Source organism: Hyperoodon ampullatus, assembly GCF_949752795.1.
Source record: "Hyperoodon ampullatus genome assembly, chromosome: 1".
Lineage (NCBI taxonomy): Eukaryota > Metazoa > Chordata > Mammalia > Artiodactyla > Ziphiidae > Hyperoodon > Hyperoodon ampullatus.
The window spans coordinates 217,745,132-217,757,387 of NC_136914.1; the positions used below are offsets into that span (position 1 = coordinate 217,745,132).

At 51.1% G+C, this 12,256-nt stretch overlaps 1 protein-coding gene across 4 annotated transcripts in view; it reads right to left on the reverse strand.

The window, feature by feature from the left end:
• Positions 1 to 318: 318 nt before the first annotated feature.
• RGS10 (regulator of G protein signaling 10) overlaps positions 319 to 12,256 on the reverse strand; it is a gene marked incomplete at both ends in the record, with an annotated part of 36,886 nt that continues 24,948 nt past the window's right edge. For all 4 annotated transcript variants that reach the window (XM_079714558.1, XM_079714559.1, XM_079714557.1 and 1 more), the window contains one exon: positions 319 to 465. In XM_079714558.1, coding sequence (XP_079570684.1) covers positions 319 to 465 — 147 coding nt within the window. The remainder of the gene's footprint in view (positions 466 to 12,256) is intronic.

Sequence of the window (12,256 nt, forward strand, 5' to 3'; positions counted from 1 at the left end):
TGGCTCTAAGTTCACCTGGTGGCCTCCCATGAAGTTTAATCAAGCTGTAAAATACTCAAACTGTCCAGTGTTTTAAGGACTATTCCCCCTTTGTGTGTGTGTGAGAACTAAAACTTCAAAGCTATTTGTCTTTTTATGTAAGATTAGCCATCATGCAAAACTTACTGGTCAAGCAGGTAATAAAATACACATATTCCATGGAAGGGTTTTGCACATTTCAGTCCTTGCAGGTAACAAAGAGGTTATAAACCCTGCATGGTCCTGAGAGTGAGTTCCTTCACTTCTGAAAGCTGCCAGTCCTGCCAGTGTCTTGAGGGCTCATGTATTATAAATTCTCGAAGCTCTTTTAGCTGCAGTCTGGGCATCGGGTGGATCTTCGTCCTCTTCCTCAGTTTGCTTGTGTTTTAAGAACAGGTCAGACTTTAAGAAGCGGCTGTAGCTGTCATACTTCATAAGGTTGAAGATCTAAGGGGAAAAGGAAGAAAATCTGAAGGGTGAGGCTAATCAGGCTATGAATCATCCAATCAAATATTTATTAAATACCTATCATGTGCTGAGGAAAATACATGCCAAACACACAAAGAAAGTTAAGTAAGTCGTGTGCTAGACAAGCTGGATTTCCTGGATGTTTTGGGTCATTGTGAAATTATCTCAATGGAATATAAGAGCTTAGAGAGTCACACGAAGCAAACCTATCTGTCTCTTCCACGGAAGTATAGGTTCGCACAGCACTGAGTTATACCCTTGTATCAAGAGGTCCTTTAAGAATTTCCACTTTATTTGGGTAGATAATACAGGGATGTATTGCTCCAGGAACTTGAGATAGCAGAAGAGAAACCATTTCTGTAGAGACGACAGTGTAAAGGCCACTGTCACTGTCATATCAGACAGTGTCAATATTGCTAAGACCCCCGGAAGTCTGGCATCCAAGATCTCAAACACACCTATTATTATGCCCAGAAACAAAATGGGGCTTATTCAATGTAGGTCAGGGAAGTGAAACGGTAGTCCTGGCGGGCAGAGGCTTCGGGAACAGGCCTTAATTAAAGAAAATAGTGGTCAGCTGCGGAATGCAAACACCTGCTTACTCACACGGTTCCAGGAGTGCATCTCTGGGAAAGAAATTATTCCAAGGTATATGCTCATCAGATGCAAGGGGAGAAACCCTGACAGCTTAGAGGGCTGCCGCCTGCCTCTCCCCAAGTCCTCAGAGAGTCGCCCCCTCTCTTCTCAGCCACGGTCCCTCTTCCCAGCATCCCCTCTCCTCCCACCCCATCTTTTGCCACCACCCTCCTCCTTTGCCCTGCAAAGGGGTGGGAAGAGGAGAAGCAAAAGGGAAGCCCTTTCTGGTGGTCGAGGGATACAGTCTCTTTCGAGACATCTCTCTCCATCTCTCTCAGACCTTTCAACGGAACTTTCAGGGCATTCTGCAGACCGAAAATCCGCCCTGCGCACCCTGGTGCCTTCACTTGTTGCACTACCAATGGGCTCAACAAGTGGAAAGTTCCAGAGGCGTCTAGAATGTTCCTCACTGCCAGGCAGGGTTCTCAGGTGGGCGGTAAAACGTCTTTTAAATCTGTCCTCTCTCAACAGGCACACAAACTACTTTGTAAACGAAATGTCTGATGGTGTCCAGGGACTCAGAACATCTACCTGAGGGCTGGGAGAGCTGGACCTCAGCCTTGACGGCTTCATTTTCCCAAGACGGCTACAACCATGGGAGAACCGCTTAAATCATTTTGCTTTCAGCAGAGTTTGGGTTTTCTTTAAACTCTTAAGCTACTGCCTGCCCTTCCCTGGGTGTCCTTCCAGTCTCATCTCATTGCTCAGAAAGACCACGCCTCTGTAAGCTCCCACCTTGTGCCTCTCCATGGCAGCCATCTATTTTGTGGCCATCTTGTAATCCTAGACTGATTTGCTAAGGTTTGGAGAAATTAGTCATTAAAAAAAAAAAAAAAAAACCTCCCAGAAAATACAAGAAACATAGCCAGGGGTGAGGCGGGGGATGAGGAATGCCATTATCATTTCGTGCAGGTGTCGCCATCCCTCACCACCTGCATTATTCGGCCCTTCCAGGCACAAGAGCCCCCAAAGGGAACTCTGAGATGCCCAGCAAGTTCACAGTTTGGAACGATGCTCGAAAAGTGACTAATGAAACCAGCTTCGCGAGTGCCCCTCCTGGCCCCCAGCCCCGCACCCCATCCCGACCAGGTCCGCAGCGGGTGGGACCCAGCTCCGCCAGCAGGATGCGGTTCGACCCAAGTGTCTCGTCTGAGTCCCCACGTGTGGGAGTGGAACATCCTGTTTGCCTGCTGTGGCTCTTCAAAGAAGAGAAGCAAAAAGGCTGGGGCTGGAGGCACCTGGGCCAGGCCGGAGGCAGTGGGGGAGGGAGGGGGGAGGGGGCTTCAGCCGAGCGGCTGGCAGGACTCGCTCGGCCTCCAGGAGATGCCAGGACACCGCAGGCTCGGCTGCCCCTTTGGCACTCCTGGCGTCAGCAGGCGTGAGGGGAGGGGGCTGCGAGCTACTTAACAAGAGCCGACGGGCTGCTCCCTGCCATGGGCGGGCGTGAGATGCCCGTGAAGGCCTTCAGGCTGGGGCTGCCCTCTCCACGAGCCCCACCTGCTTCCAGGTGCAGCTCCTGGTGCCACCGAGTCAGGGGGTGGCGGCTGCAGCCATCAGACTGGGACAGATTTGAAGAAGAAAAGGGACGCTGACTCCAAGAGTCTCATTTTCTGGGGCTGTGAGCTGCCTGGTATCTCTGCACGGGGTCTTCACTGCCACCGGCAAAGGGTCTCCTGGGCACTGGCCTAGGAGCTCATGGCAATAGGCAGCTCCCATCCCAGGGCCCCTCGTGGTTGGTGCCCAGTGAAGATGGCTTAGAGGATAGAGAATGTCCTAAAAATCTCTTTCAAGAAAGTGGCCAGGACTTCCCTGGTGGTGCAGTGGTTAAGAATCCGCCTGCCAATGCAAGGGACACGGGTTCGAGCCCTGGTCCGGGAAGATCCCACATGCCGCGGAGCAACCAAGCCCGTGCGCCACAACTACTGAGCCTGCGAGCCACAACTACTGAGATCGCGTTGCCACAGCGACTGAAGCCCGCGCGCCTAGAGCCCATGCTCCACAACAAGAGAAACCACCGCAATGAGAAACCCATGCACCGCAACAAAGAGTAGCCCCTGATCGCCGCGACTAGAGAAAGCCCACGCTGCAAAGAAGACCCAACACAGCCAAAAATAAAAATAAATAAAAGTTTAAAAAACAAAGTGATTGATAAATTTAAAAAAGAAAAGAAAAGAAAGAAAGTGGCCAAAGACCAGGTACCCAGCTGCTGACCACAGCCTTCTTTATCACGGGGCAAATGGCCATGACGGAGGTCCAACAAACATTCACCCAGTGGGTGAACAGACTCCACCCACCGAGCAATGACAGAGGGCTGGCAAAACAATTCAGGGTGGTAGCAGCCCCACAAAGAGCACCTTCAAACCACACGCCAGGCAATGCATGGAGCACCCTCTCTAATCCTCACCGAACCCGAGGACCCCAGTCACACAGGGGAAGGACGGAGGACTTGGAGATTCGGTGTTTTGCCCCAGTGGCTGGTATATTGTCAGCTCAGCTGCCATGACAAGTACTAAGGACTGGGTGGCTTGAAAATCAAAAATTTCTTTCCTCAGAGTCCTGGAGGCTGGAAGTCCAAGACCAAGGTGATGGCAGCGCTGGTTGCTCCTGGCTTGTAGGTGGCCATCTTCCCCAGGGTCACCCGGTCTCTGCTCTGTGTGTGTCTATGTCCTAATCTCCACTCCTTATAAAGACACTGGTCAGGCTGGAGTAGGGCCCACCCCAAGGACCTCATTTAACGTTAGTCACCTCTTTAAAGACCCCCATGTCCCAACACAGTCACATCCTGAGGTACTGGGGCTTAGGTGTCTGACACATGAATTTGAGGGGAGACACAATTCAGCCCATAACAGTGAGTAAAAGAGAATGTAAAAAGGATGCAGGATGCAAACTCTGGCCATCCGGCTCTCGAGCCCACACTCCTAACCTCCAGGCTATCCTGCCACTCATATGGCAGAGCAAGAGGCCGTCGTTAAACATGAAGATTGCATAGGAGTTTAACATGGAAAAATGTACGTGAGTGTTAAGTGGCTGAACACAGAATTTTTAAAATGCACGTAAACTAAAAATAATGATCCCAAATACGTCCTTTAACGAGTGCTTGTGTGCCTAAGTGGGAAATAAACATCCCCAAAGGTCAGTATAGTAGGCTGAATGGTGCACCCCCCCAAATGTAGGTCCACCTGGAACTTCAGAATGTGACTTTCTTTGGGAATAGGGTTAGCGGAGGATCTCAAGATGACATCATCCTGGACTTAGGGTGGGCCTAAATCCAAGGAGAGTTGTCATAAGAAAAGGAGAGAACACACAGAGAGACACACGGAGAGAGGAAGGCCACGTGAAGGCAGAGGCAGAGACTGGAGTGATGCAGCCACAAGCCAAGGAACACCAAGGACTGCCAGGGGCCACCAGCAGCTGGAAGAGGCCAGGAAAGAGTCTTCCCTCCAGCCTTTAGAAGGAGCACAGCCCTGCCGACACCTCAGTTTCAGGCTTCTGGCCTCCTGAGCTGTGAGAGAAAAAAATGTCTGTTGTTTTAAGCCACTCAGTTTACAATAATCTATTACGACAGCCCTTGGAAATGAACACAGTCACATTATTGATTTCACCTCACTCCTGCTTGAGCACAGAAAATGAGATGGCCCTAGGGGTTCCAGAAGGTTCCACAAAACCAGGACTCTCTGATGGGGAGGACTGGCCCCACCGGGGCTGGACTGTGATCATCCCCTGACCATGCGCCTCTAGTTGTGTGCAGGGAAGCGAAAGAAGAAGGTGGAGACCCAGGTGGGCAGGGGGCGGGCCCGCAGGCAGCCGAGCAACACCCCTTCGGGGAGACAGGCAGCCTGCGGAGCAGAAAACTCAAGTTGGCAGCTAAGTTGCATTCCCTACCTTTTTTTTTTTTTTTTGGCCATCACAGCTGTGGCCCAGCAGGTTTCAGGTTTCAGCAGCCCCACATCTGGGGGCTGGACGCCAGGACTGTAAATTGCTTAATGTCGTGACCTTGGGAGCCAACCCTCAGGCTGCTGGCGGTGGGACTCGAAGTGAAAACAGAGAAGGGGGTCTTCCTGCCAGGTCTCCCCAACTCAAAGTCGTTATACAAGACGCCCCGCCCTCCCCAGATCCCAGACCGCGCGACTGATTAGCGTTCCCCTTTCTGCAAAGGAAAATATCCACATGGTGCTTCAATTTGAGACTATTCCGAGTCTGCTGCTCCAGAAAAGGACTCCCTCACAGACGCATATTCATCCATATAGACAGTGAGAAACTTAACCAGCCTTGAGGGCCCCTCCGTGAAGGTTTCATCCCTGTCTCGATCAAGTGCATTTCAAGCCTAATAAATCTTTTAACCCGTCTTAGGAGACAAGGCCATTAAAGACCTAAATTAACATGCATCCGACCTCCTCTTCAAAGCCCTCCACCATGTTATTTCAGCTGGGTACCAGGAGGAAAAAACATGAATCCTTTACTGCAACAGAAAATTTTATTAATGGGATTTCATATTTGCTTCAAGCACCTGGTTTAGTTCCTACATGAAAAGGGCTGAAAGAACACATAACTGTCCATGAATTGCAGTTCTAGAATGCAACTGCACACCTAGACCTCAGACATGCTTTCACACCACACGGACAGACACAAAGAGTGAAGAAAACCAGCCTCCACCTCCAGCCCTCAGGCAAGGATCAGCGGGGCGCTGCAGAGGCTGCTGGGGCCAGGCACAGATGGGGACGTCCCCACCCCTGATGGAAGATCACCTCCCCTTCTGGGGATGGGGGATGGGGTGCGCTCCCCCCAGGGGATAGGGGAGAAGACCTGAGGGCAGCTGGCAGAGAGCAAGCAAGAAGATAAAGCTCAGGTCAGCCCTTGTCCCAAAGCACCAGGGAAGGCCACACAGAAGGTTCTGTCACCTGGACAGTGCTCCTGCTTCCTGGACAGGACCCCCACCGAGGTGGACGCCGTGCCAGGGTGAGAGCAGAAATCCAGAAAGAGCCCGAACACGGACAGAGACGGGGACCCCTGCCCGGCGAGCAATCCCCTCGTACACCCATGGGTTTGGTGCTGTCACTGCCGGGGGGTTGGCGGGGGGTGGGGTGATTTGTCCACTTGTTCCTGGAGTCCTTAATACTCAAATCCAAAGCTGAAATGACATGCTTTCCACGTGGGGTGAAGGCGTTTTATTTTCGCCTTTGGCCATCAGGGAGAAAGTTCAATGCTCTCTGGCACCCGTCCCCCACTCCCTCTTCTTCCCCTAAACTCCATTTTAAAGTTGTAAAAAAAAAATTAAAAAAAAAAAAAGTATTTCCAATGCTGTCCTTCCCTCCCCACCCTCAGAAGCCTGAGGGCCATGGCAAAGGCCAGGATCCAAGGCTCCTTCCACTTGAATGAAAACCCACGGACCGCTCTTTCTGGCTTTGCCCGATGGAACATGTCATTCTCTGGACTGGGCTTGACCGTTGAGAGCAAAAGGCAGCTGGCACCAAGACCGAGGTGCCCAGTAAGTCCAGCTCCAGTTCCCACTGCAGGCAGACTTGGAGAAGCGAGGGGCTCGGGGAGGGAGTGGGCTCCTAGACAACCCCGGGAGGCGTGGCAGCCCCTCCCCCCCACCCCTGGGTCCTCACCAGCTGGCCCAACCCTTCTTACTGAGGTCTACAAAGGAAGCGCTTCTCATTTCTTGGGTTCTGGGGAAATTCAAAGAAACGACACTGCTAAAAAGGGGCCTGGGGCATGGTTCCTTTCGCTGTCAAGGATGTGGCTGGGAGTGCTGACATCTCACTGAAGTCTTTTGATTTTTTTTAAACATCAGAGGTTGAGGACTTCCTTTTCAGTGGAGAAAACCACCTCCACTCTGCCCTCCCCAGACCAGACTTAGCACCAACCCTGAAGCCTGGGTGAGGGCATCCTGGCAACACGCAAAATCTGCAGTAACTGTAGGCACTGGGGTCCCTAAGATTTATGGAAGAAGAATGAGTACCCCTGCCCCCTTCAAACCTGCAGGCTTCTCTTTCATGGTCCGAGCGAGCAATGACCTTGACCCTTCCCTCTTCTCCAATCTCCCTGCTATTCCAGGGAACCCATCATTCTACGCTGTGGAATTCAAACCAGAGGCTTCAGAGCAAGAGAGGTGTGTGAATTGGCGCCCAGAAACTTGCAGGAGCAGAATTCTGTTTTAAATCTTTCATATGGCACAACCTCAAGTCACTGAGCAGATTTCAAAGTGTTCCGTTTTCAGACCTTTGGGGAAGGGTCTGGAAGGATACACAACATAAGGCAGAAAGTGAGAGGGAAGAGGCAGGAACTGGGGGATTTTAGCTTTTCATTTCATCTCCTCCTGGATTATGTGAATTTTCTTCTCTTCATCTTAACGATGCATGTAGTAATTTAACAATTAAAAATAATTTAAAAAATTAACTTGTCCAGAATTCTGAGCAAGGCAGTAACAGGATGTGCTCGTGGCTAGTGCTGGCTTAGCGGGTTCCTGTGTTGGCCTTCCTCCCTGGAGTTCTAGCCATGTAGCTGAGCAGGACTCATGTGTCCAGGCCACCAAGCTGACAGGGCCAGAACAGACCGGCATTGTCATTTCTTGTACATGTTAGGTTGCTGTGACTAATTTGATCCCTTCATGTCGTGGGTGACTCTCAGTGCCTTACTTAGTGACTGATGGGAATATTCTAGAATCAGCCAGGGCTGGAGGTACAGGAGAGCACAACTGAGCAAGGGAGGCAAAGGTGGGAAAGGAGAAGAAGCTAAGAGCGTTGGTTGGTCTTTAATCGCCAAAGACCATGCCGCTGTACCAGCGCCCAGGAAAGGAAGATGGTGGCACAGACCAGAAGAACAGTAAGAAAAAACACCACTGCTTCCCGTAGAACATGGGCCTCAGTGTGGCAGGAAGAGTCCGGCTGAACCAGAAGCGCTGGGTTCTCGCCCCGTTTCCCCTCTTCCAGCTCTGGGACCTCAGGCCATTCAGGTCACCTTCCCCTCAAGGAAACTTTCTCCCGTAAAGTGAGGTGCCAGGTTCCACCTTCCCCAAGACTACTTGATAGTCAGATAAGATGCACACACAAAAGCACGGTGTAAACTGTGAAGAGGTTCCGCCTTAATGTTTTCCCAGAATTCACTGAAGTGTAGAAAACTGACAGACATTATTTGGTGCTTTTTTGAAAGGTGGGGACCTAGCGAGGGTAAGGCACATGGATTCTGCCACATTTCTGAAAGTTATGTTAAGCCAGGGTTTCTCCACCTGGGCACCACTGACATTTTGGACCAGATATGTGTGTGTGTAGGGGGTCGTGGCGGGGGGGCTCAGGGCTGTCCTGTGCATTGCAGGGTGTTTTGACAGCAACCTGGCCTCTGCCCATTAGGTGCCAGGAGCGCCCCCCCCACTCCGATCATGACAACCGAGAATGTCTGCAGACACTGCCCCATGTCCCACGAGGGGCAAAATCACCCCCAGTTAAGAACTACTGCATTAAGACAATTTAAAGGACATGCACAGTTAACACCTGTGGAGGGCTGGCTGCACGCCAGGTGCTGCACCAAGTCAGTGTTTCACAGACATGAGTGCATTTCATCCTCAAAACTGCCTTATCATAACCTGCATTTCACAAATGAGGAAACTGAGGCTCAGGGAGGGATGGCATCTTAGCCAAAGTTTCAAAGCTGCTAAATTCTAAAGTCAAAGAAAAGTCGGCTCTATGGAAACAACGTTGTGGCCATCAGGGAGCAACTCTTTAAAATGGGGCATTGGGACTTCCCTGGTGGCGCAGTGGTTAAGAATCCGTCTGCCAGTGCAGGGGACATGGGTTCGAGCCCTGGTCCCGGAAGTTCCCACATGCCACGGAGCAACTAACCCCGTGCACCACAACTACTGAGCCTGCGCTCTAGAGCCTGCGAGCCACAACTACTGAAACCCGTGCTCCCCAACAAGAGAAGCCACCGCAATGAGAAGCCCACGTACCACAACGAAGAGTAGCCCCCACTCACCGCAACTAGAGAAAGCCTGTGCACAGCAACGAAGACCCAACGCAGCCAAAAATAAATAAATAAATAAGTTAGTTAATTAATTAATTAACTAAATGGGGGCGTTGAAGGCTTGTGGACTGCTTTGCTGCTTGGAGAGGTAGCTGTGTTTGCCGAAAGCCCCCACGTTACCGATGAGGCCACAGAAGCCACACCAGGAAACAGGACCCACCAGGGGTCAGATGGAGGCAGTCCTGGAACATGAGCTCCCACCTCCCCCTCCAGCCTAACTTAACATACAGTGACAATGACAGTAAATCTGAGCTCGGCGTCCAGGAAGTGATGGGCAGGGAGGGGTAAGGGAGGGGGCAGGGGGTTAGGTCATCAGGGTACAAACAGTGAGCCATGGTCAGGAGACTGCGGGTTCACAGCTGAGTTTCTAGTAACAGAGATGGCTCTGCACCGAGTCATCTGCATTCTCTTGACTGGCTGATGAGGGACGGGCACAGCCGGCACATTCTATAAATAGTCACCGTTGAAATTAAACTGGTTTCCATGGCCTCAGGGCCTAACCCCAGCCAGTCCCTCCCAGCTTAGCTTCTTCATCTCCCTCCCTCACTGCACTGCAGGCACAGACGCAGTGGATTCCTGCCCCAGGGCCTTTGCAACTGCCATTGGCTCTCCCTGGAAGGTCCTGCCCCCAAGTCTTCTCACCCAGCTCCCCCTTGCCACTCAGATCTCAGGCATCTCTTCAAGGAGTCCTCCCTGACCACTAGACCCAAAATAGGTCCCTCTCGGTCACTCTTAACCCGTCATCTGTTGTATCTCCTTCTTAGCATTTACCTCTGTCTGTCCTCTTGGGTGGACAGGTGCTGATTTCCTCACTGCGCACCCAGTTCCTAGCACAGTCCCTGGTACATAGGAGGCCCTGCATCAATATTTATAGCATAAAGGAATGAAAGAAAAAACAAGTTCACGCACCAGCAAACCAACCAGGACTGAACTAGACCTCCCAGGGGAGTTTTTAAGAGTAAAAAGTCACTGCAGTGAAGTGCAATTCATTGAAGAAATCAGCTCTTTGTAAGATCACCTCCTCCTTCCTGCTTCCCACAACTTAAAATTGTCCAACAGCAGCCTTTGACAGTAGGCTAAAGTTCCAGGGAGATGCCCCCAGTACTACCCTCACCTCTCCTGGCTTTACCTACACGTGCCGGGCACACAACTGGGCCACGTTGGCAGAGCAGGATTAAATCAGAGAACAGTCTCTCTAACTATGAATTTTCCAGGTAACAAAGTTTTAAGCCCCCCAACTTTTCTTAAGATATCATTTATGGGGACTTCCCTGGTGGTCCAGCTTTAAGACTCCACGCTCCCAATGCAGGGGGCCCGGGTTCGATCCCTGGTCAGGGAACTAGATCCCTCAGGCCGCAATTAAAGGTCCCGCATGCTGCAGTGCAGATCCCACGTGCCTCAACTAAGACCCGGCACAGCCAAATAAATAAATAAACAAACAAATAAATAAATAATTTTTTTAAAAATATATCATTTATGATGAAATTCTTATTAAAACGCCTAACACATTCTTCAGTGAACACGCTGACCACAATTTAAGTTTGGCTTTATAATCTGGGGTCATTAGGATCACTAAGCACATCACCATCCTGTAGCACAGGGATGCCCCCAGTGCGGTGTGTGGGGGCTGTGAGATTCCCCACGCTCAGTGGTTCCCAATCAATGCGCTGTGGTTTTGTGTTTAGTATCACTTTTCTGCTTCCTCCCTGGTTGTCAGCCATCACTTCTTGCTTCCCCTCACTCCACAGCCTCTACCAGCACTTCAAGTGGGCTGTGAACTGAAAAACCAGAACCTGTTAGAACTGTGTGTAAACCAAGAATCAACAGGACCTGAATGAAGACCCGAGACGCTCTCCTTTAAATGAGATTCGTGGGTGTCAGGTCATCTCATCTGATGCTCAGGGAAGATCTTCCCATCCTTCCAGGCTCCAGCTGTGCCCCAAAGTCCACGCTGCCCTCTCTGCAGCCTCCGGGGCTCGGGGCACCGCCTGCCGTGGGAAGGGGCTGAGGCCTCTGGAGTTTCCTGGTGAGCTGGTGCTGAAAGCAGCCTGCCCAGACAGCTCGGCGATAAAGCCAAGCGGTGCTCGACGAAGCCAAAGCCGCTGAGGAGGTTTTTAAGTTACGTGAAATCTTGTGGTTCCAGACATGCTCCCCTCAGCTTCACTCTCCTTCACTTAGGAAAGCAGGGCTCTTGTGAGGGCCTCTGGGGAGCAGAGACCCATAGACTCTGCTGAGCATACATTTTGACAGTTGCCAGCAAGGGCCCCAACAGGCAGAGGTTTCTGAAGTGAAACAGAACCCAGAGGCCTTCGCAGGGACTCACTGTGGACTCAGCTCAGATTCCAAATACGTTCTCTCCACCCAATTACGCCCGAGGAAAATAGTTAGTGCCACTGTCTCCCCCTCAAATAAACGACTTTTTTCTTTTTTGCGTTACGCGGGCCTCTCACTGCCGTGGCCTCTCCCGTTGAGGAGCACAGGCTCCGGACGCGCAGGCTCAGCGGCCATGGCTCACGGGCCCAGCTGCTCTGCGGCATGTGGGATCTTCCCGGACCGGGGCACGAACCCGTGTCCCCTGCATCGGCAGGCGGACTCTCAACCACTGCGCCACCAGGGAAGCCCCAAATAAATGACTTTTAACAACAGGGTATAAAAGTATTTTCTTTATAGTAAGTAGTTTGAACTGCATTGTGCCACATTTGTTAGATGTGTGTGCACATGCATATTTATAGAAAAAAAATGATGGAAAGTCTAGACATTAAATGCTATCTCCAGGCATAAAATTATGAATTGTTTTTAACTTTATATTTTGGCTTCCCAAGTTTCTTTTGTTGAGCATGTATGATTTTTCTAGTTAGGTCAATAAAATTTTTCTTAATAAAAGTTATTTTTAGGGCTTCCCTGGTGGCGCAGTGGTTGAGGGTCTGCCTGCCGATGCAGGGGACACGGGTTCATGCCCCGGTCCGGGAGGCTCCCACATGCCGCGGAGCGGCTGGGCCCGTGAGCCATGGCCGCTGAGCCTGCGCGTCCGGAGCCTGTGCTCCGCAAGGGGAGAGGCCACAACAGTGAGAGGCCCGCGTACCGCAAAAAAAAAAAAAAGTTATTTTAAAAATAT